Source organism: Pseudopodoces humilis, chromosome 1, assembly GCF_049639895.1.
Source record: "Pseudopodoces humilis isolate 2021_Gansu_Grassland_sample_001 chromosome 1, ASM4963989v1, whole genome shotgun sequence".
Classification (NCBI taxonomy): Eukaryota; Metazoa; Chordata; class Aves; order Passeriformes; family Paridae; genus Pseudopodoces; species Pseudopodoces humilis.
In genome coordinates this window covers 131,883,172-131,907,457 of record NC_142200.1, presented here as the reverse complement: position 1 = coordinate 131,907,457, position 24,286 = coordinate 131,883,172, and the positions used below count along the sequence as shown (strand labels likewise).

The 24,286-nt window shown below is 38.2% G+C and overlaps 1 protein-coding gene across 4 annotated transcripts in view; it reads left to right on the top strand.

Annotated features, from left to right (window-relative positions):
* Positions 1 to 24,286, top strand: part of ST8SIA6 (ST8 alpha-N-acetyl-neuraminide alpha-2,8-sialyltransferase 6) — a 47,075-nt gene that overhangs the window by 3,814 nt on the left and 18,975 nt on the right. For all 4 annotated transcript variants that reach the window (XM_014248470.2, XM_005519116.3, XM_014248469.2 and 1 more), the window contains exons 3-5: positions 5,594 to 5,692; positions 11,145 to 11,231; positions 21,955 to 22,099. In XM_014248470.2, the coding sequence (XP_014103945.1) occupies positions 5,594 to 5,692; positions 11,145 to 11,231; positions 21,955 to 22,099 (331 nt within the window). The remainder of the gene's footprint in view (positions 1 to 5,593; positions 5,693 to 11,144; positions 11,232 to 21,954; positions 22,100 to 24,286) is intronic.

Below are 24,286 nucleotides of genomic sequence, written 5' to 3'. Positions count from 1 at the left end.
AGGGCAGCAGTACCCTAAAGAACTGACCACTGTTACTGTGTTGCCAGTTCTAAGGCATTCACTTACTATTTCCCTATCTTGCTGTCTGTTTTTGTGGGTCCAAGGCAAGCACAGTGTAAAGACCGCTGAAGTAATTGAACAGTGGGAGGACGTGATTGAGGAGCTATGAGTAAACAAGTTAGTATTAATAGAGTGTTCCATAGTGTTGATTTCTCCAATTCCTCTCTCAGCAGCAGGTCTGTATGCAGGCCTAGGAAATAAACAGCTATACTTAATTAACAAAGCTACAGAGACCTGTACATTCTGTGTCCTGTCAAAATACTGCATTCAGGCACTCAGAAGTGGAAGAAGAGACAGGCTAACACCACAATTATGGATTAGTATATAGTAAATTGCACTGATATACTAGTATATTGTACAGATACTTTGCTATGGTTTATACTAGTCAGCAGTGGGGGCCCACTTCACTAATTTTACTGCTCTCTTATTATTTTGCCCCTTCATTTCCAAGTAATGTGTGCAGACATATTTTAGGAGCACACTTTGAACATATGCCTCATGTATTAGTTCTGTCTAAATGAATAGGTGGTCAGTTGAAAGCTGCTGCCAGGTGTCATTTGTGTTGTGACAGTGGTGAAAGATTTACCAGACTCTTTCTGTTTACTTGATCCAAATGAAACTGCTCTGTCATTCTATCGTGTGCCCTTGTAACACGATTTTAGTGTAAGTACCTTATTATTTTCACTTCCCCTACCATGAGGCTCTGAATGTTACTTGTCATGTTAGCTGTCATGCAATTTATGGATTTTATAAATAAAAAGTATCTGACGTTATACATAACCCCGGTGAATGCACAAGAGGGTCTTTCAAATAGTTTAAAGGTGCAGTTTGTGCATTTCTTAGCATTCCTTAGATAAGCAATACCTGTATAGGAATTTGAACAAAGATAGTAGGATCAGTCCATTTAACAGTTACTGTGATTAATGTTTCAAGATAAATTCTTACTCCTGTGGTTTGATGAAGCCATTTTTATAGTCCATTTCACCAAGAATTTAAATTGTGTATTGCCTTATTAATCAAGGTGTTGTGAACTTTAAAAATATCACCGTATTCTTATAATTTAATTAATTTGAAATAGTGTCAAAGACAGCACTTAAGAGCGCCCTTCCTAGGGAAGTATGGATTGTGGTTTTTTTAATAGTATTCAACTAACAGATGATGAGATTCAAATATAAATTAGTCCCTTCAAGGGAGAGATTAAGATGGAAGATATTCACAATCTGGATAATGCTATTCAGTGTCATTTGCTAGAACGATTAAAAATGGGCAATTTTGCATACAGAAGTTATCCTTTTTAGCTGGAGATGCTCAGCAGGAACATGTTTAGATCTCTTCTGCTGCTTCAGACAGACAAGGGCAAGAAGCTTTAGAAAAGAGCAACAACTGGTTCTGCTGGGTGTGGAGTGAATAGCCAATGAGTGGTATTTTCCCTTACTTTCAGTGTGGACTTACTAGGGAGGTGGAATTTTTATTGCTTTACTGATGCCAAACAGTTCAGTTCTGAGAAATTTTGAATACCTCATCCCACATTCTTTGTTTCCACCTGATTTTGAGGGATTTCTAGAGGAGCGCCCTTTCAATCTTCATGTTCCAGTACAACTCACAGCACCACTTTTCGTTTTTCCATCTGCTTTTTTTTTCTCTTACCTACCATTCCTCCATATCATGCCCATTTCATTTTCCAACTATGATAACTGGGGTTGAATTTTTTAGAGGGTGTCCCTTTCCTTTTCCTGCCTGTACCTTGTACCTTTCTGTTCCCTCAGAATGCTGTGTTATTTGACATGCCTCTCTGTCTGGTGATTACCAGCACTACAATTCCCTATTGTCTCAGGACTGAATGCTACAGGAGCAGCAAAAGGACTTTCCATATAGTTCCTGCATTTCTTATTCTAAAGGTGGATTCAATCCTTATCTTAAACAATTTTACGGTTTGAGGATCTGCTGTCTTCCTGAGAGCAAGATATAGAATAAAAACGTGCTGATAAATACGGCACATGGTCTTAATCTACTGTGGCTTTATTAACGTACAGATGGTGTACTTCCTGAGTTCCTAGAATTACCATAGGAAGTATGTGGTCCTCAAGCTGTTCGTATATGATTAAAAAAAACCCTGTTTTTCAGATTTGGTCCAATGAGATTGGCTTCGAGAACATCTAAGCCCTAAGGAAAATACAACTGAAATTTCCTTGTATCATCAGTTTTATGAGTTCAAACCAACAGAATGTTTCTACTTCAAGTTCTCATTTAGCTTAATAATTCACAAAATTAGTTGAAAGTAGCCTGATATCTGTGTTGTTAGTCATGTCATTTGATTTCATTGTGGAAGTTGTAATGCAGCTCTAAGTATTGAACAAAGACTGTCCTCAACTAGGTCAGGTAAATCAATTTAGTGGTAAGTGTTGCCTTGCACAATTGTCTGATATGAGCAGAAATTTAATCTGAGTCTGATGCTTGCACGACTTTGCCATGAATAATGCAGTAGAAGTCTGGACTGCTTCTTGCACTCCCATTTTTATCTAAATGCAAAAAGATTTCATTCATGTGAAGCAGAGGGCACTCTGACAGTGAAACAGAAATTCAGAAACTTAACTTTTAATGGAATGAGTCATTGTTTCACATCTCTTGCAAATAAATTGTTTGAATTTTGTATCTTTTGCACCACATAAAGAATGTTAAGTAAATTTTGTGTAAAAAGCCACAGAAGAAGCATTTTGGTGATCTATCATGTGGGTGTAAAAGTGGTCGTGAGGCTTTAACAACAAAACAGAATAGGGACTAGTTTTGTTCTTTCTTTTTTCTCTGACTTCCTCTTTTTTTGAATTTTTCAAGTCTTGAAAATGAGTGCATAAAAAACAATTATCTGTTAAAAAATGAGGCAACTTGCTTGGATTGATCTTATTAAATTTAAAGGACTAGAAGTCTGTGGAGTAAAGCTTGTATTTGAGAAAATATTTATTCATTGCCCCACAGGTCTCAGGACACAAATTAATAAGAAGCTGTAAGGACTTGTAATGGCTGTGTGCACAGAGTTGTGAAAGAATGTTGGTGCTCTGCTGCTGCCTGCTAATGCACCTTGCAGGGATCTGCTCTGAATTGGCCATCATGACAGCCTTCACATGTTAGACAGGGTCTCTTCTGGCCAGCTGTGGCTTAGAAGGGCTGGGGCCACTTCTCAAATCAGCATCCAGTTCTTAGGTTTTATTTATAATGAAAGTACATGCACTTGGCTTATATCAATAGTTTTGGGGTTTTTTTCTTTTCTTTAAGATGCTGTTTAGCCAGCTAAATTCTTGCCTGTAGCCATTTCTCTTACTTCAAGCTGCAGCTGTAGAATAATAATTTGTGGTTATTGAGTTAGAGAAGCAACAGAGAGGAAGAATGATGTAGTGCTAACTAAATTTGTTTGAGAACTGGAAAGGGCCTACCTGGTTGTTCTGCATAGACAGAACCATTCAGACCAAGCTGCAACAAACCTGTATACATAAATTTTGTAGGCAGAATATTTGCTAGCACTTGCTATGTGAGATCTGCAGTTCTTAGCTCTGAACTGTGTTCTCTGAGAGCCTTCTGCTATTTCTATTTCACTCCTTGAGAAAAAAAAATGACATAAAGAGCTGTATTTAAAGCAAAGACAGCCAAGAAGCTCTCAGTAGGCAGTGCTGGCTGTTACTATCTATTGAAGTCACTGCAGAACTGAAAGGATAGGGGTTTATGTTGTGTTGTCTTACTGCTGTCCTCAACAAGAGGCATACAGACTGGATACTTCCTCAGGGGCACTGAGATTATATTGGGAAGAATTTCTTGGTGGTGGGAATAAAGGAAGAGGGCTGTTCTCTCTCCTCTGCAGCCTACATCCTGTGGAATTGCTACTGGGGAATCTCTAGAAGATTTAAAGGCAATGAAAGAAAAACAAAGGTGGTTCCTTCCTTTCCTGCCAGCTATGAACATGAGTCAGTTCAGTCATAAAATAAACAAGCATTTATTCTTCTTTCTACTTGAGCCAGTATTCTCATTTGAAGTCTTTAAGAGAAGGCTCAGGAGGGACCTTATTGATACCTGAAGGGAGGGTGCAAAGAGGATGGAGCCAGGTTCTTCTTACTGGTTCTCAGTGATAGAACAGAGGCAGTGGGCACCAACTTAAACACAGGATATTCCCTCTGACCATCAGGCATTTCTTCTTCACTGTAAGGGTGACTGAGCACTGGCACAGGTTGCTCAGGTAGATTGTGGAGTCTCTATGCTTGGAGATATTCAAAAGCATCTGGACACAGTCCTTGCTCACCCTCTCTAGGTGGCTCTGCCTAAGCAGGGAGTTTGGACTAGTTGACCTCTAGAGATGCTTTTCAACCTCAGCTATTCTTGTGGTTCTGTGGCTTGAAGTGGCACATCTTTGCCAAGCAAGGTCTTTGAAATCAGCTTGTCAGGAATGTTGTTGCTAAGGGGTCTCCATGTTATAGCAGGTGAAGGCAATGGAGTTTTGGTCCTTGTCAGGAAAAGCAGTAATTGCTCAGAAGCACGGTGCATTGTGTGCAAAGGAGGAAGGCCCCTTTGCTTTGTGAGTGCCTCTGCACAGAAATGTTTCAGTTGTTCTCTGAGAACAGCATCTCTGTCTTCCATGTTTCTACTTCTGGTGTGGGCAAATAGGGTGCAATGTCCAAGGGCTCTGTAAGTAGTGAATCAGTGGAAAGAAGCAAAAAGGAGGGGGAGTTAGCAGGAAGGAACATGGTGTAGGGCAGGGAAAATAATGCAAGAGGGAAAATATTTATGATAAACGGCAGTCCACAGAGTGGAAGGCTGATGTTAGGAGAGGGTGATAGTATGAGATAGGACCTAGATACAGGATGAACTGAGGTGAACAGAATAAGACCTGGGTATCTCACTCGTTTACTAATTTACATCTCAGTCTTCTACAAGGGCTGCCCAGAGCAAGAGGACCACATGGGAGTCTGGTGAAAATAAGACAGGAATTAAAGATCACTATCTGACACTTGCCTTGGTTCCTTTTACATATATTTGTTCTTTCTGTGTAAATAAAGAATAAACAAGGCAGGAAGTATTATGCCTGAGTCAGTAAGGTAAAATCAAAGATCCACTTCACCTGTGGTGTCTCCTGTATATATTATATTCACTCTGAATATTGCATTTCATCAACAGTTTTAGGAAATCACATCTGCTAAATATTTTACTAATGAATATTTTAAATGTCTTCAAAACTTAATGCTCAAGAGGCTTACCATTTAATTTATTTTTTTAAAATTACATTTGCTGATTATAGTATACAGTGGAAAATATAATTCAGACAATGAAATAGGGTTATTTTAAAGAATCAAATATTTTATTGTCCCTAGCAGCAAACTCTTTTACTAACAGGAGCTTCACAACAGAAGTCCATAAGATTTGTTAGGTAATGTTTTCAGCTAAATCAACGGTTATTAATCTTATTGTCATAGCAAAGTAAATGTGACATTAGTAGAATATGTTCTCTCATTTAAAGTTTATTGTTTTTTCTCCTCCCACTCCCTTTTAACAGAACAACTCTTAATAAAAATGGAATTTACCAGTTTGAACAGGCTTCAAAATGTAAGGCAATTCAGGACAACATTTTGTCATCATCTATCAAGAAGAAAAGGTAGGTGTTTGTTGTCCTTTCTGCTTTGTTTGTTTTAAATAGAAGGGTAAAAGATTGTCCTTTTTTACATAATTCTTGGTTTATTAATGTGGAGCTATGCAACAGAAAACTATTTGTTCAACCAATGTTTGCTGCATTTTTTCTTTTACATGGATAAGATTTATTCAAGGTGGGATTTTAACAGTTTTATTTTCACAATACAAGATTTCTTCTTATCAGTTAGCAACATTACATTCAAAGTTTTTCACAAAAATATTGAGTAGCAGTGTGGGGTATAATTTCATTTCTGAGAGTCTTTTCCCTGCCTGGTGGACACTTCTCCCTGTTTTGAGCAACTTCAGTTAAGGATTCTGTTTAGCATGTTGACTAGAGTGAGTTTGGAAATGTACTTGTATGAAGACTTGCTGGTTAGTTGCATGATTGCATTATGATAATGAGTCCACAGGAAACTAATAGTCCAGTTCTAGACACATTGGAAAAAACACCCCAAATTAATTTTGGGTTTCAACTTGCTGTTGTATATTTTTCTGGCATGGAGAAAAATCCAACTTTAATATCAGTCCTGCTCAAATTCCTTGTGATTTTCCAAGGTGAAAATGGGAGAAGCAGCCATTATTTTTGACATGTAACATCTTTTCTTATATGAATGCACCAATAAATAAAACATTGTAAGTAAGAAAGGCTTCCCATTAGGACTGAGTTGCAGCTTAAAATGGATGGTGCCATGCTGTCTTTAAAATTGGGAGCTTCCCTCCCCACACCCCTCCATTTGGGAAGAGAAATGGAGTGCAAAACAAAAGATGATCTACAAATAATTATGTGCCTTTCCCTATTCAAAGTACCAGAGAAGTCAAAGTTTTCCTTAATGCCAAAACAACATTAAATGATGATTTGAAAACTTACTCTGTCTTTGCCCCTTCCTCACCTTTTTATTGCATTTTAAGTTCTTTCATGTCTTTTTAAGTCATCGTATTTCCAGCATTTCATCTTTGCTCTTATTATTACTTCTTTATTTATTTCTTCTTCTTTCCCTCTTCTTTACAACCTCTTATGCCATCAGTATTCCACCTCTTTCAGCAACGCTATCATTGAAATTTTTATGCTTTTGAAAGGTGCTAGACCACTATGTTACTGATGCACTCATAGTGAGAGCTGAAACGTAGACTGGCAGAGGTCAAAGAATGCAGTTGACTGAAAACTTGAGAGATTGACACCAAGGGAAGGAAAACCAGTCACTGTATTGCTTTGAAAATCCACTTACAGCAATATTAATGCTGTTGTTTACCCCGCACATTGCAAAGTTTACAGTCTTTGGAGATGAGTCCTACATTTTGGAGCTGAGATTATGGGAGAAACTTTACAAAGTACAAGACCTTCATTCTGTGGTTAAAGGGGCTGTACCATTTAATGAGGCAGAAGATGAATTGGGCAGGTAGCAAGAGAAACAGATGCTTGTAAAAAAGGAGCAAGGGATTGCTTTTTCCCATGAATATTGCAGCTATTGACCTTCACTGAGAGGAGCTGCAGGGATTTTGTTGCTTTTACAAGGTGTGACCCGTATGCGTGGCATATGATGCTTTATTTTTGTAGTTCTAGACTTGCAGGGACATTCTGGACACTTCTGCCTCTTAAGTTGGAAGAAAGAGAAAAAAAATTACTAATTTAAAGGTTATCAGGTGATTTGATAGTAAAAAATGCTATGTAAGTGGGAAGTTATTATTATAGCAAGTGTGTGCTGGTGGTGACAGAGAGCCTGAAATACTGAGTTTTGCTAGCAGTTTTCCATTTTTATTCTAGAGCAAGCTCTGTGTACAATCTCCTGAGGGCTTATAAAGCTGTTTTTTTTTTTTTTTTTTGGTTGCATTAAAGTGTCCAGAGGCAAAACAGAGCCTTCCCTTATTTTGCATTTCATGCCATAGTTTCTATTTTTGTTTCTTTTTTGAACATAAACTGCCAAGTAGAAATGTGGTTTTTTTCACTCCTGTTGCTCAATCTTCCTTCTAATTCAGATACCATTTTTTTACAAGTTGGTATTTAGTTTTAGCAAATAACCAGTGAGACTGCATCTGTCTGTTCTGACATTTTACCTGTTGTCTCGATACTATCTCAATGCTTTGGTCCTCGCTGTTGTCCTTTACATATCTGCCAAAAATTAGAAGATACTAATACTTTGTCAGTGCTTTGAATGTGCATAGTAATTCCACCTTAGCCACTGCAGTTAGTATAGAAGATTGCTGCTTACCTGACAAAAACTCCTGGGGGGAAAAAAAAGAAAAAGCCTTCCAGGTGTTGTCAGTCAGGCTCATATAGTATAAGTGAGTTTCTTAGGACAGGAAATTATTATGGTTGTGATGCAGGCGGCAGATAAAAACAGGACAAAACAAAACCTGTTTCACTCATTCACTCTTTTCAGCACTGTAATTATTATGTTGTCCAAGTATTTTTATAGCTCAATTTACCTGAGCTTTTTTCATCTTAATAAAACCTTTTTCGTATCAGTGAATATGTGCTGTAGGCTCCTGGGTGCCAGTGGAAATATATGTAATGTGCCAGCTCTTTAAAATGGAACAGTGGAGATGACTGTCTAGGTTACGGCAGAGTCATGAAATGATTCCCTGATAATGTGAACTGTTTCCTCTGGAGAAATGAGTCCCCATACCTCCTCTAAACCAGGAAGTGCTAATATTAGCTTTCTGAGAGGAAAACAAAGCTTTCTGACCTGTAAACCCAGCTGTAACAAATCTCAGAGCTTCATGTTGAATCTTGAAAAAATTATTTCTAGGAATACTCTCTGTATTGGAGTTCATTTCATGGAAATTTTTTATTGGTGTGAGCAGATGCCTTGCAGAGCTGCCACAGTTGGGAGCTCCTGTCCTCCAGGACAGCGTGCTGGGTTGTCTGTGCTGCCCGTGGCACTGTTGGTAAAGACAGTCTAGAGTGTCTTGGTAAGTCACAAGAGGAGCGAAGCTGGATGCATGGGCTGAGCAGAGGTGGTGTTCTGACTCGTAAAGGCCTGGAAATGGTGCTCTTCTGTGTGAGCTGGTGAGCAAGAGCAATTCCATCCAGTAGAGACAGCTGTGGAAAGGCTGCAGTGTTCTTGCTTCATAATTGGTGTTTTTACCCTAAGCGCGTTTTCTCTTACAAGTATGAGAAGGCCTTACAGCTTCGGACAGTGAGTGCCTGTGTTTCCTTTAAGGTCTCAGAACTCACATTATGGATGATGCTTTCATTCTTCTCCCTACCAAATGTTTCCCTGTAACTTGCTAATAACTTGTCAGTCCATGACTGATGAATAAATACCATGAATAGATGGTAATTTTTTGTTTAATTTCTGACTCTGATCTTCATCTTATCAATGTCTTTAAGCTAGAATTTTCTTTTTCTATATATTTTTTTCTCCTGGATAATGATAGCCTAAGTAACTCTTCATGGTTTGTTGTCCTGTTAATTTCTGAATTTTTTTTTTGTAAGTCCAAGCATCTAAGAGTGATTTCTTGTTTAGATTAAGGAATGAAACCAGATGAGTTATTCAACATCAGAATAGACTATTTGTCTTGTACTTTTATCTCATCTCCACCCCACAAACACTCCCTGCTCTGCAATGCTACTAACATTTGTCTGACCCCATGGTGACTCAAGTTAGGTATCAGCTTAAGCAGGAAGATAGTTCCATTTTCTCTGGCTGCAGTTCCAAGGCTGATAACATGCCAGCAGGCAGCTGCCAAAATAGGAGGGCCTTGATCCCTGTTCATCCATTTCCATCACTCTTTGCTTACACTGGCTGTGATGTTAGATTATATCTTTCTTATCTGGTTTAACACAATAAGGAAGAAGGAAATGTGTATGCATATCCTTTTCCTTCTTTTTTTCTTTTTTTTTTTTTTCCCCTCCTTTATTTTTTTGCCCTGGTAATAAAAGTGGCCTATGAAGGCATTTAACAAGTGCAAAAACAGGCAAAATAAAATAGGTGGAGTCAGGTAGGTACCCATAGTGATACAAGGGAGTTGGACTGGAAGGAGGAAGAATGTACTGGACCAGGTCAGATCAGCTACAGCTGCAATAGAACCGGGTTTTTTCTTTTCCTGCTTCTGCCAGTTGAGTTCTCTTGAGTTGTAAAGGGCTCAGTAGAATCAGTTTAGTCATAATCTTCTAGTTCCATTAAGAGTTTGCTAAGCATGGAGGATGAAAATTGTACATGTTGTCACAGGTGCAAACTTGAGCCAGAGACCAGCGTAATGCAGCATTCCTCTTAAAATTATAATTTATTTTTCCATGTGGAAATTGGACATGCTTTTACTCAAGGTAGGATAAATGAGTTACCTTTAGCAATTGCAGTACTTTCATGAAGCAAACAAGCTGTTTATTCAAATGTAGAGCAGATAGAAGGAAGCTTCCAGGTAATTGACCTCTGCTGCTGCAACCACCAGTGTTTTTCTATATTGCTTTTTATTGATTCTCATGCTCCTCTTAAAAACAAGTGATCTTTCTTTCCATCCCAACTCTTGTAAAACTGTTCAAATTAGACACTTAAGTGACAGCTCAAACAAACTCATGATGGTATTTTTGTTAAATACTGTATTTTTGTTAAATAATAGAAGTTATATATTGTATGGAGACTAGAGTCCCATAGAATTTTAGTCATGGCATCCATACCATCTTTTCTTCCTATTCCCCCAGTTGTTATATGTCAGTTATTGTTTCTTAAAAGCCTGTCTTATGATTCAGGTACAAATGGGAGCAGTGGTAACATTGAACATGAAAGCAAAAAGTGTCTTCATTCTTTTGACTTGCATGTTACAAAATATTTCAGTTATGAACAAATTTAAATCTCTTAAATGAATTTTCTAGAGCAGAGGTCTTTGGTTATATGTAGCAACGTAACCAAAGTTCTGGATCATGTCAAATAGCAGATTGTTTTATTTTGGAGACAGTTTAAAGGAAAACTTACATCTGTAAATATTGGTCTATTGTCTTTACATAGTTGAGCTTTGGGGACTCTAAAAAGTAAATGAAAGAAAAGGCATAAGAAGTGTTATGTTTTATCTTGGCCTGCAAGAACCACTTTTCAAAACACTTCTAAGGTTTAAAGCCACCAAGTACAAGAGAGTTATTTATATTATTTTGGAATTTTGCACTTGAGATGATTCCTAATAACTTCAAAGTATTTATGGTCAGTTATGTAAGTTGGAAACAAGTGTACTTTTGAAAGTTTCTGAAATTCATTAGGGCACCAGTACTAAGAAGAGCTGTTTAATAGGTCATGCTAGTTAAATGAGGATAGTGCTGTTAGAAATTACAAAAATAAAATAGGTCATGGAGTTCTAAAAGCACTTTATTATATATGCACCACACACATTATTATTAATAAATGCATCATTTGAATGTTTTTAGATACTGTTTCTAAATATACATACAGATATATTCTAGTGTTTGATGTTGTTTCCTTTTTTAGATACTCAGAAGATTATTATCTTCACATAGTCACAAAACTGCAGAACTGCACCTGGATAAGGAAACCAGAAGAATCTACAAAATTCAGGTAATTTTCATTGTCTCATTTAGAAAATCTGTTTACCCTAGATTTTTCTAGCAAGTCATAAATTTAAATATTCTCTTTTAAACAGATATTTTTATATACCTTGTTGTCATTTCTATGAATTTTTTTATGCTGGGGTGCTTCTTGCTTGTTGGAATTTAACTGTGCAAAATGAGTAGAATAGAAGATCTACATAAGTAATTTCTAACTTAGATCACATCTATCTTCACTATGATGAATAGTAAGCTAACAAGTAGAATGAATTAAACTATTTCTGGCATAAAACCTACAGTGTTAAAAAAGTATTGGCAATGTTACTTTGTCCATCTGAACTGGCACTCTGGTAAAAGTCTGTAATGAAGCAGTGTGTTCCTTACCCCAAGACTATTGCCTCTATTACAGAAGTGCCCAAGGCACTTCATGCCCCTGAGCATGACGGCACTTGATTCCATCTGTCCTTGATTGGGATGGCACAGAAGGACGTGCTCAGTAGGGATGGTGAGCTCTGAAAAGCCTACACTCTCATTTGGAAATCATGCTGGTTTTAAAGAACAGCTTCACTATTTTCTCCAGGGGAACAAAGCCCACTTGAATTACATTTTTACATGGATCAGAATTAAAGATTCTGTCATGATAGTTAAAAATAAATAAACTGACCTATCTTCCAACTCTTTGGAGTTAACTAGCATTGAGAGCTTAATATCCAGATGCTCAGTATGATTCCTTTGGAAGAAGTAGTTTTGGGGTGGTGGGGACAGGGTAAAGATTTTGTGCAACATAAATTGCTGTGTTTGCTATGTATCACAACTGACTAATGCTGTTTCCCAAACCTGAGGTAGAAATACACATAAAGAAACTGCATTGACTCAGGCAGGCCTTAGCTGTGCACAGAGCTATTGAGCATGATAAGGAGCTCTAAAGTAGCCCATTCCATTTCAGAACAGGCAAGTGTCTTGCACAGAGCTGACAGGAGATGAAGCTGCTCTCATCCACTCCTCACCCTGCTACATTTGGGCTTTTTGTTTTCCAATCTATTTTTCTTTTTTAACTTCTCTTCCTTCCAAAGGGACCAGCCACCATGTACCAGCTATTTTCTACTGTTTCTGCTGTACTGGGTGTTTGAGTCAGTGCCACAGTAGCCACTCCTTGGTCCAGCCTGACATCTTCATTTATTGCTTTTACAATCTCCCCTCGACCAGGCCAGCTTCTACCTCTTCTAGGCCTATGGGAATCAAACATCCAAAACTGGATCCATCCATATAAGACTGGACTTTAAGTACAGGAGGCTTACCATTCCTCATGCTGTCTTTGGTTTCCAGCAAGGAGTGTGGGTCATAAGTAGTCAAGGTGGGTTATGCAACGAATGATAAAACTGGAAAAATTCAAAAGACAAGACTGTGGGACACACTAAGCCACCAAAAAAGTGCGGACAGTATGTACACTGAAGTAATCTTACTAGCTTTAATTTAGCTCAAATACCAAGCAGAAAACTATCATTTAAAATCCATGGTTCAGTAGAGGCTTGACAAACTTGCTGAAACAGTATTCAAGGGCTATGCTGTTCTAATTTCTTTGGTTTTTAGCATCTGGAGTATTAGCTAGTTCATATGTACATAACCCATGCTGCAATTCTGATGACAGTACTATGCATTCTGTTCCTGAAACTTGTTCTGATTTGATGTCATCTGAGATTTTCATTGATATGGCTAAATGACTGGTGCTTTGGTGTAGGGCATTGTGAATGATTATTTTACAAAAGATGGGTGCTTTTGCATAAATCTTGTCTTTCTTTTTTCATTCTCAGTCCTCTCTTGTTTTTTGGAAATAAGATATTAAAAATTTACAGTTGTCCTTAATCTATGACCATACTGGAGATTTTCAAGGCTCTTAACAGTTGGTCAATCGAGTCTCTAAAAAAAAAAGATTTAAAAAGGAAAACCAATTTTTATATAAAAATTTTCTGGCTAAATCTCCATGCTTAAAGCACTCCCAGACTTCTTTATCAGACTTAAGCCTGAAACTGGCTTTGGAAGGGCACTTTAGCTGAGAAATGATTCATTAATGGAGCTATGGGGGAGAAAAAGTTTCTGGAGTTGTAGTGAGATAAATGAATTAATAATCCTTGGGCAGTATAGCTCTCCTTTTTTCTGACTTAGCCCGGTGTCAGTAATAGCTGTGTAATACAAATATTATACAGTCTGAAAATCTCATTAAGTAGGTAGATAAACACACCCATTTGCAGAAGAGGAAATTAATCTCTGAGGGGTTGTGTAGCAGAAATTGGGTACTACAGCCAGCCGCCTTCAGCAGGAGAAACTTGAAGCTGCCTGTGTCACATTATTCACCTGCCAGTGCCACCAGAAGTCTGCCTGCTGACAAGACTGCAGAGAAGCTGCTTGACTTCTTTTCCTGTTTGTGCATCTGTTAAATGGAGCGAACGCTCAGATGCTTCTCAGGCGTGGTGTCAATTTTATGACATCTCTCTATTATCCTGAAGTTCTGAAGAATAGGCATGCATATTTATAAGAGAGTTAATGTCTTATGCTTCAGGGCATAAACTAACCTCTAATTAATAAGGTTCAAGAGCAGCTTCTCCTGGGTAGTTAATTTTTCAGAGCAGCTTTCCTGCATTTTCCTTTGCAGCTTTTGCTGTTGGCTTCCTTCATGCTGCTAGTGGAGTGAGGGAATCTAAGCCAGTAACTCCTATGTTCCTAGAAATCAGCACTGTGTGCCAAGGAGTACACATCCATTCTCATTGTAAGCTGCTCTCCCAGCAGATGCAGGCCAAATAAAGGAATATAAATTAGAAGTGCAGTTCAGGAAAGAAATACTTGTCTTTTTATTTGGCAAAAGGCTTGCAGCTGACAGCCATGTCTGGAACAAACTACAGTGGTTTTGCCAACTCACTGTAGGAGAGCAGAGTGCAGGACTCTAGGCTGACCCTCTACTACCTGGCTCAGCTTTGTCATGCAGCTGTGCAAAATGTGTCCATTTGTTGTCAGTGGGCTGCCCTTTTCCAAATGTGTCCCTCTAAAGTTGCTCTGCTGTGCAGGCTCACATGCTCTTGGCTAGGTTGCTATCTGGCAGTGCTCACTGGTTCTTGACAGTACGTGATGTTTACACATTCATTTCTCAAAATCAAGAAGAACCAGGAAGCAAGTACAAGCCATGATCTCTTTAATACCTCCCATATCCACAGTCGCTCTTCTGTGGTTGGTTTTTGTCCAGACTCTGTCAGGGAACAAATTCCTGGCATTTCATTTCTTTTAGCGTCTATAATGGTGACATTAGCATTGCCAGATATAGGCTGCCCTCAGAGGAGCAAGTGCAAGCACTTGGTTCATTGCTCTTGAAACCTAGTTAAAATTTACTGTGCCTCACAGTAGTATTTGTCAGTCACTGTTAAAAGAGTGGTGTAAGTAGCATTCTGCTAACAGTGATTTTGGGAGTCTTCTCCAACGTTTACTGCTAGGGACATGTAGAAAACTAATTTTTTATTTAGACGTTTTCCTTCATAAAATTCTCTTGAAAATCTCTTGACCTTTGTAAAATTTCTTTTGTTCTTTATGACTCTTCAATCATCTAGCATCTCCACATTATGCTTTTGTTTCTAAGCCCACCTGAATTTTTCCTCCCTTTTCAGATTTACATCAGCTCTAACTTGTTTTTGAGAGAACAAGTCCTTGGATTTCTTTTCTGTAAGAGAGAAACTTGGTACCAACTTGGAAAAGTGGGAGAAGTAATCTCACAGCTGCCTGGAAGGCTTATCCTTAAAGCTCTAGGGAAAAAAAATGTGCTGGGTGGCTTCCCCTGCAAAGGATCTCTAGCTACAGTCAGCAGAGTCTCAAGTTCCCTAGGTAACCTGAATATTAATTATTATATTAGTATTCTTTAAAAGGTTTTCCACTTTAAAGAAATATTTCATTACTGCAATAAATTACAGAGCCCAATTAAGTTCAAGCTGTAATTGTTTTTTACACCTCCACATCTCTCTGCTTTACAGACTTTTAAGCTTAATTTACTCTCATTTGGGCTACACACTGATGGTATCAAATAATCTGCAGGTTTTCAAAATAGTTGCAACTCCAGTTTTTGCATAAAGCTACAAAATAGTTAAAACAGGCCTCAAAATGAGGGGAGGAAGGCTGAGCAGATGCTGTGTTTCAGAGAAGCCTCTGAAGATTGTATTTCTGGGCTATCTGACTGATCTTGAAGCCTGTCAAAGCAATGCAACAGCACTTCGGGAGTAGTATCACACTGGAATACTGAGCTGTGGGTAATGGGCCCTCTCCTCATGGAAAGATCATTCCAGATAAACCTTCTTTGCATCTCATAATGTAGGGAGAAGAATATTCTTTGGTGTAAAACACAGTTTTAAAATTTCTCATGTTACACTTCAGTCTAGCTGGCAGAATGTTGCCTCCATCCAAAATATTTTAATTTTTTTCTTTTTTTAAAGGAACATTACTACTTTAAAAAAAGAACATAGTCTCTTAAAAAGAAGGGTTAAAAGGTCAACCATTTTCCTAGTCCTATTATTTGCCCTCTTCCTTTTTATTCCACTTGACCTCTATTGCCCTTTTCCTACTTTAATATCTTTTCTCAAAACTGTGTTAAACATTCCTGCAGATTATAGAACACCACTTCTTGAAGAGATTAGTTTCATTGTGAGCTACACTCTAACCCATATAAGAGTATTGCTTATCACATCTGTGTACTGCAATGGACCCCAGCTGAAACAAAAATAAAACACACTGCAAGGTCAATTTATGCTTATATAAGCTCGCACCACCACATAATCAATAGATTTTTAAACACTAAACAGATCAATATTTCTGCTGTAATCTCTGAAATCTTCCAGTTTACAAGAAAATACACAGAACTCAGACTGCAGAATGATTAAGAATACATTTGCTGCACAGATTTAATAGATGATATATAAGATAAGGAATATATATTCAAAGACATATTTTATTTCAGGAAAGAAAAAGATGGGTGGAGAGATAGTAATTAGTGACAGTTTGAAGAAATGCTTGAATCCTTTACTTGGGCCGCAGACTATTATATACTTTTCTAAAGGATGGAGGATTCCTATGAGGAGAATCTAATTTTGGATCAGTCTGAGCTAATTACGTCTCTTTGGTTTGAAAATTTTATTACACTTTTTACATCTTCAGCCTTGATTTCATACTCAACCCTTTTGGCTTTCTTTGTCTTAGATATTTATGATGTTACTTCATTTATAGGCAATTCGGGGGCTGTCAGTGTAGCATTCCCCTTCAATGTGTTCTGTTTCAGATAAGATTTAACCATTCTTTTCTTAAAGTTTGGAATATGGCATAATATGCCTCATTGCATTTTGATTGACACATTGACTTGGATTGATGAGAGCCTGGAGAAGCCTGTATCATTGTCTAGAGCCCCCAGTGCAGTACAATAAGATAATTACTTGCTTATTATAAGATGTTATAGCAATGGACATAGATATAAACTAGTCTTCCTGCTTGTATCTGTGCCCTTGGAATTTTCCTGTTACATAGTGGAATTTTTTGTGTCTTCTTCTACTGTCACAACAGTCTCTGCAGTATGAAACCTCAGTTTTTGATGTCTTCACATGTACAGCACAATAACTCACATAAGCTAAAGATTACAAATATCCAAGCTAGGTAAACTTTCAAAACAAACTTAACAAACTTTTGTGTTTGCTTCTTAAGCAACCACAAAACTTTTTCTGGTTTTTAGTAATCCATGGACTTTTGTTGCTTGAATGCTTTGCTCTTTGTTCAAATGACCTTACAAGATGTGCTGTGAAGTCCACTTAGCTCACAGGAGTTACAGCTTTCAATATTTGCTAGTTTTAATTTGTGTTTGGTTCTCTTTTGTGTGATGTTTTGATTTCTAGGGTAACTGAAAATCCACAAGGAGATATGTCTATGTGAGCATTGCTGGTGTCAATAATGTGCAGGTGCTTTTTAACAGGACTGATATGATACTGTTTTTGCAAACAAACATTCACTCTATAGATGTTTGTAAATGACTTAAAATAAAATAGATTTATGCCATTATTGAAAAAAGTTCATCCTGATTACTGTTAAAATACTCCAGTTGTTGAAATGTTGCACCTTGCCTAGGCACCCTCTTTCAATGTGTTTCCCAATACTGAACTGTAGCTTTCCTAGAGCAAATTAAAATTATTTTCCTCACCCTTCCCACCATGGCCTTCAAGGACAGTTGAGCATCTATTATTTTTAACAGTGTTTTGAATATTGAATATTTTGATGCTTTTGCAGTGTCTATCTCCATCCATTTTTCTCCTTCTCCCACCCTGGTTTAGTCCAATGCATAACAACAGTGAAATATTTCACTGTTCTCAGCAATGACGAATGCCCTCAGGCCGCAGATCCACAGGCACTGGTATCATACTGAAGCATTTTCAATGGAAAAAGCTTGAAGGAATGGGAAGTTTTTAAACTCTGCAGAAGCTTTTTACATAAAGACAAATTTCACACTCATCAATTCTTCCCATGTTACTCAGAGTAAGGGCAGTGCTGGCGTTTGAACCAGCTGAGAGTCTGCTAGCCCTTGACTCTGAAATCTCTGATCGCTATGTCAGTCATTGATTGTTTTACCTTTTGTGGTCCACACTGAGTTGTTGAAGATGTTGAGGATGTGTGCACACTGTGACTTGTCAGCAGGCATGTGCAGCCTGTACAGAAGGCCCAAATCAGCTAAAATGGATACATTCATACTAGCACACCAAGGTAGCTAATTTTGCTGCTATCTTGGCTACGGAGCAACTGCCAGAGCTGCAAAGAAACTATATCAGCATAATTAGAGCATGTGTATCCAACTAAATACAGTGCACTATCCATATGAAGTGTTTGTTATGCAGAAATGTTTGGAAACGTGTAATCAAGGCAACTCTGTTACTGCCAACAGTTCAGCATGGAAAAACCTGCATAACAGTTGGGAAATAACATTATTTGGCTTGTCTCACAAGCCAAAACAATTCTTGGTAACTTGCTTCAAGAAACCAGGATTTTTGTAAGGTCTCAGTGGCCATGAAATTGAAGAAATTATTTAGATGCCATAGGCTTAAAATTCTGTACCAGCTGAACAACAATACAAACATCCACAAAGGAAAATATTCAGTGAAAGCATATGCTGAGCAACAAAAAACATTCTTCAGTGCAACTATCTATGACTCTGTGTTGTCTAATATAATCAAAACTTCCCAAACAAATGCAGCACACCCCTCTGCTCAGGTTAGTCCTATGAGATATATATTACCATCAAAATGGTGTAGTAATTTTCCAGGTTCTGATTTTGTTCCTCACTTATTACAAGTGACTGTTCTAGATAATGCAATCAACTCCCTTTCTGCTTATCTTGGCATAAGAAATATCTGTGTTTGGAGTTATGCCTTAGGATTTAACAATAAGTCTTAGATATCACTCAGCTTCCAAATCCCTGCAGGAGAAATGTTGGAGGAAAAGGCTTTTTCAAATAAGAAACTGTCAGTAATAACCTCTGCTACAGAGGAGATATTTTCCAAAACTAGTGTTCTACAAGACTTGGGTACTTTGACTCAAGCTTCACCTTCAGTCTGGACTTGTCATGCCATGACTGGATTATAAACACCTTTTGTTCTAGGGCAACACCTCAGTCTCTGATAAAAGCTGGAACTTAAACCTTCTTACTGTAAGCTACATTCATGTTTTGAAAGTTATGAGATGGATGCTCAGCATGTATAGCAGCATCCTATTTTCCAAGAGCTGCTTCCATATCTCGGGGTTTTCTCCCAGTCAGAACAGACAATATGAATCACTTTCTAGAAAAAAAAAAAAAAGAGTTACTACTGTTTGGTGCTGTTACGATCACCGTCTTAAGTTCCCTCTCACCAGGTGGCAGGATGCATGAGTTAAAAAGTTGTGTTGGCTTTTCAACTCATCACATAGAGCCCTTGTAGGATACATGTGTTAATCTTATGAAGTAAATGCTCTTCAGTGTCATCATCTCCTCCCAGACCACATCTGAATGACATTAATACTCTGGTGCAATTGCAGTAATAGATTGCTTGAACTTCCCAGTCTCTACCCTTTCCTCATCATTTGCTGTCAGTTGTAGATTACCACATGTCACAGCTTGTACAAAATCCTGTGTGAATCGATTGCTGAATACACTACTGTGGGTATTGCTGTCTGCAGGTTACATCCATTCCCACTGGAGCTCTGTACAGGGATGCTTGAGCACAGTGGCATTCTGTGTCATTTGATTTAAGTAAAACATTTCTATTGTTACCACCAAATTTTTAGCACAGATGCTCTAAGAATATTTGTCATTACTCATTATGTATTCTTTTGTTCTTACTGTGTATCTGGATTAGCTTGCCTCTGTTTTACTTCCTCAGTGAATCCATAATATTAATTTAAACTATTACTTTCTTATTAATTCTGGTATCTGTTTTTCTTCTGCACTGTTTCTGCTTTTATTGAAGCACTTATTCTTGGAATGAGTAATAAAAAGCAAAGCCATGTCATCTCTGTTAAGGAACGGGATCTGTTATCAGTTTGCCTTCACAGGGTCTGGCAGTCATCACACACAAAACAGCTGTTTTACTTGAGTTGGCAGGAATATTCTGGCATTATTCCTTTTCCTCTGAATGTCCAGTGGTTAACACAGATAATGTTTAGGTGTGTTTCATTTAGCTTCAAGAAAATAAACAAGGAAATCAGCATTACGGGTTATGTGATTCTTCATTTCCATGTGAGGTCCAGTGAAGGACAGCTGCTTCCTGAGGGGCAGGGTGCGGGATCCCAATGCAGTAACCTGGCCAGCAGAGCAGAAACTGGCAGCTGGGCTCATTGCACCCCTAGCCAGGAGTGGGGCAGCCCTAACCCAGGCATGGGCACCTCCCTGGGAACACGATGGACACAACTGGAGACTGGCCCTGGCTGTGGTGTCTCTGGGGCAGCAACTGATGGCTCTGGAGGATTGAAATAGGGTCCTGGACCCTAGACAAGATAGGGGCAGTCCCAGGGTGCTGGACAGTAGTGACGCTTGGTGGTGCCCTTAGGACTTGACAGTGAGATCTGAATCCTCTTGTTGCTACAGTATTAAGACTGGAAAGAGCTGGTTATAGCAAAAAGGTGACTGAAAGAAAAGCAAGTGTGCTTCAGTCAAAAAACACTGGTTCAATAACATCCAATGTTCTCAGACATTTGACTCTACTGCCTCATTGCACCCTTTTTACTTTGCCATGTATTTAAAATAGGATACTATATATGTGCAGAGCAATTGTTTTCACCATGTGGTTATCTCCTGACCACAGAGCATAGCTGCAGTTCCATCCACAGCCTTGGACCAGTGGTTTTCATTGGCCACAAATCTTCCCTGCCCCTTAAGCTTTTGAGCAGGGCAGTGGGAATCACCATGTTTAGGGAGTGGAGTCGAATGCAGCTTATGGAAATTTGAGCCCTACTGGTTCCTCTTTCAGAAGTGACATTTCCTGGTTACTCTCCTAGTGTGGTTATTTCAGATCTGTGCGATCCCAGTGCTCAGTCTTTCCAAGTGGTCCTCATACATCTGGAAACTTTGCCTTGGAGGAGTTTTAGAACTTCATTAGATTCTAATGGTGATTTTTTTTTTTCTTCTCAATTTACCTTCAGTATAGTATTTTCAAAATTCTGGGAATTCCGTTATAAATGTATTTTCTTCTCTAAATTTTTAGTAGTTCTCTTAGTATCTTACCTAATGAGAAAGCTGTGTCCTAACAATTGATACATAATGTCTAGCCATGAATATTTTAGCCTTACAGCCTGAAAATCAGATCCCATGGCAGCAGAGAGGACGTTGTTGCCTAAAGCAAAATGAATTATAGTGTTTTGGGTCTGATTTCAAAGGTCTGATGGGGATTTTCATTTCATTTCATTTCATTTCATTTCATTTCATTTCACTGTTAATAATGTAGACTGTTTGCACACATAATATTTTTATAAGTTTGGAGGCAACAGGGATTGTAAGATGAGTGATAGTCTTCACTCCCACAGAAGGCTTGAATGAATCCCTGGCATTTTTCTTTCTTTATTTAAGGAATTCTGTTAGGTGTTTTGGGGAGCAGCTAGGCTATCTGTCAAGCACATAGGTATCTGTCTTCTTTATGTGCAAGTTGTGATGTGATAACACCAGAGGTACTGTACACAGGAAAATTGTGATGAATAGTTGAAGAAATTAATTATTAATTAATTGGCTTGCAACCATCTAGAAGTGCATGAAGTATCATTGCCAATACCTTCCATCTCTATCTCTTTTATTTCCTTTTTCATTTTTCCTACTTCAGCCTCTTAGTTTCTTGCAATCACTTGTTCTATGTTGGTGAAAATCACATTTTTAATCCTTTGGGGACTGAAGTCTCACAGTGCTTCTATATGAATCTTAGCAATTAATAATATTGAGGAGATTGATTACAATTTTTTTCTCAGTGGGAAAAGGAGACCAAGAGATAAAAACAGTTATCAGTTCTTGTTCTGATTAGTTTCTGGACATTTGCTGTGAAAATGGACTTGCTTAGGAAAGCAAGTCAAAGGAAATGACATCATAGAAGGTTAACATAGCCTTTTACTGCTAGCTAATTCAAACTGGTGTTCATTGATCTGGTTCTCTAGCACTGCTTTTCTACTTACTTGCCTGTCTTTGAGCAGGTTTTGTTTCTTTGTGTTTTCTGCAGGTCAGAATTAGCTTCCTGCTGTGATGCAGTTCACAATTTTATTGCTTCTCAAAACAACAGCCCACTGGGAAGTAACATGAGTTACGAAGTGGACAGTAAAAAGACTATCCTCATTACAGAGGACATTTTTAAGATGCTGCCTGTGGTAAGAACTGTATCTTTTTATTATAATAACTGTATCTTGTTATTATAATCACAGTGTATATATTTTGAGTTAGTAATTGAGATGCAGTGATTCCCCTGGAAAAGACCCATCAGCCCCTGTATGCACTTTATGCACTTCTTTATTCACCTTGCAAGGTAGTTTGTTTTGTCTTTCTTTTAGCCTTCCTCTGCAGTGGTAGAGGCATTTACAGATATCATAGATCATAGATTGGCGGTTGCTACAGAACACAAGTGGTGCCTGGCTTGGCAGCCATTTGAATTCAGGAGCAAATACTCTGAGAATGTTTGCCTTGCTTTTATCATTCCTGCTTTTAAAGGCATTTCAATCTGGAAGAACATTTCATGTTCCTCATGTGCCTATGTCATTTCCAGGCTTGGGCATGTAATTTATGAAAGATATTTTGGTGGTAAACCTAATACAGAATAGCATAGAACACAATAGAGCAGAACAGAAGAATGTCAGTTGGAAGGGACCCACAATGATCTCATAGTCCTACTGCCTAATCAGTTCAGGGCTGACCAAGTTAAAGCAAGTCATTAAGGACATGGTCTAAATGTCTCAAACATTAAATGTCTAAATGTCTAAAACATCAGCTGGGCACATCAACCACCTCTCTTGAAGCCTATTCCAGCAACTGACCATCCTCTTGGTAAAGAAATGCTTCCTAATGTCCAGTTGAAACCTCCTCTGGTGAAGCTTGGAACCATTCTGATGTGTCCTATCACTGGATACGACAGAGAAGAGATCATCACCTTCCTCTCCCCTTCCCTTCCTCAGAGAGCAATGGGATTACCTGTTGTTTTCTCCAAACTATACAAGTACAAAGTCCTCAGCCACTTTTCATAGGACACTGTAGTGGTTTTAAATCATCAGCCAATCTATCACAGACATTTCTTCCAGCCCTTTCACTAGCTTTGTTACCTACTGGGGCAGGGTGTTTGCAGCCAGAAACACAAGATGAGAAAAGGAATCAGATTTTGTACCTCAGATTACAATAGACATACAAGATCTTGAGACTAGGCAAAGAATTTTTATTTGGTTTCTTGAACTTAAGAGCACATGGTATCCCTCTTACCCATCTCTGGCATTCTTGATTTGTGAGATCCCAACTACCATGAGTCTAGTTCTTCCTAACACTGCTGTGAATCAGTCTTTACTGATTTAATTGCAATTTCCATTGAAATTTTGGATTTGATTCCAAATTTATCTGGAGAAATGAAAAAGTAATATGTTTTATGTACACATATATACACTAAGGTGGCCAGAATTGCCTGGCCTTTGTGTTCTTCTACCATCCTTTCAGAACTGAACAAAATATTTGAATATGGTTTGTAATATATAGTCAGGCAATATGTTTACCACTTCCCCTCACACTTTTTGCCTTGTTCATAACAGTGTCCTTTCTTGCTTCTCTTTGGGCAAGCTGATGAGAGAAGGACAATGCTTTCCATAAGCAAGTTTTTACAACTGGGTTTAATTTCAGTAAAATTTTTTTACTTTCTGTTAAAAATATCCCAGCTGTTGGTCTCTGGTGAATGTCAGTGCTTCCACAGCAGAAGAGGTTGAGCAAGACGTATGAAAAGTTTCTGAGACTGGGATAACAGCCAGCTATAATAACATCAATCTAAATAGCCAACAATGTACATTAATTTTCTAGGTTGTGAACTGTGCTGGTTCTCAAGTGGATGCACTTAGTTCCCACTCAGCTTCCCCACTACAAGACAGCAAGCTGTAACAAGAAGAGGAGCAGAGAGGGTGAACAGCCAGAAACAGTAACCTCTTCAGTGAGGCCTCGCATGCACAAAGAGTTAAGCCAGGGCACATCATTATCAATTACAGCATCTTCAGGTTCCCCTGAATTTGTTATTCTGCTTCAAATGTAATTGTGTGATGACATAAGTAAGGAGAATTTATGAAGTTACCTTCTATTAGCTGAGAAAGTAAATTACTATATTACAACCCCCAGTCTGTTACAGTGCAAAGGAAACTGGGTAAAATTAAACCACTTCAGTATAAATTAGTTCCTTAGCTTGTCAAGGTTTCAATCCACTACTAGATAATTTTAGTGTTAGGTATATTTAGAAGGTACCCAGTTTTAACAATCCAGTGTCAAAGTTCTGATAGCAGAGGTAACAGTTCTCTGTCTGTTGGTGCCTATTTTTGGCT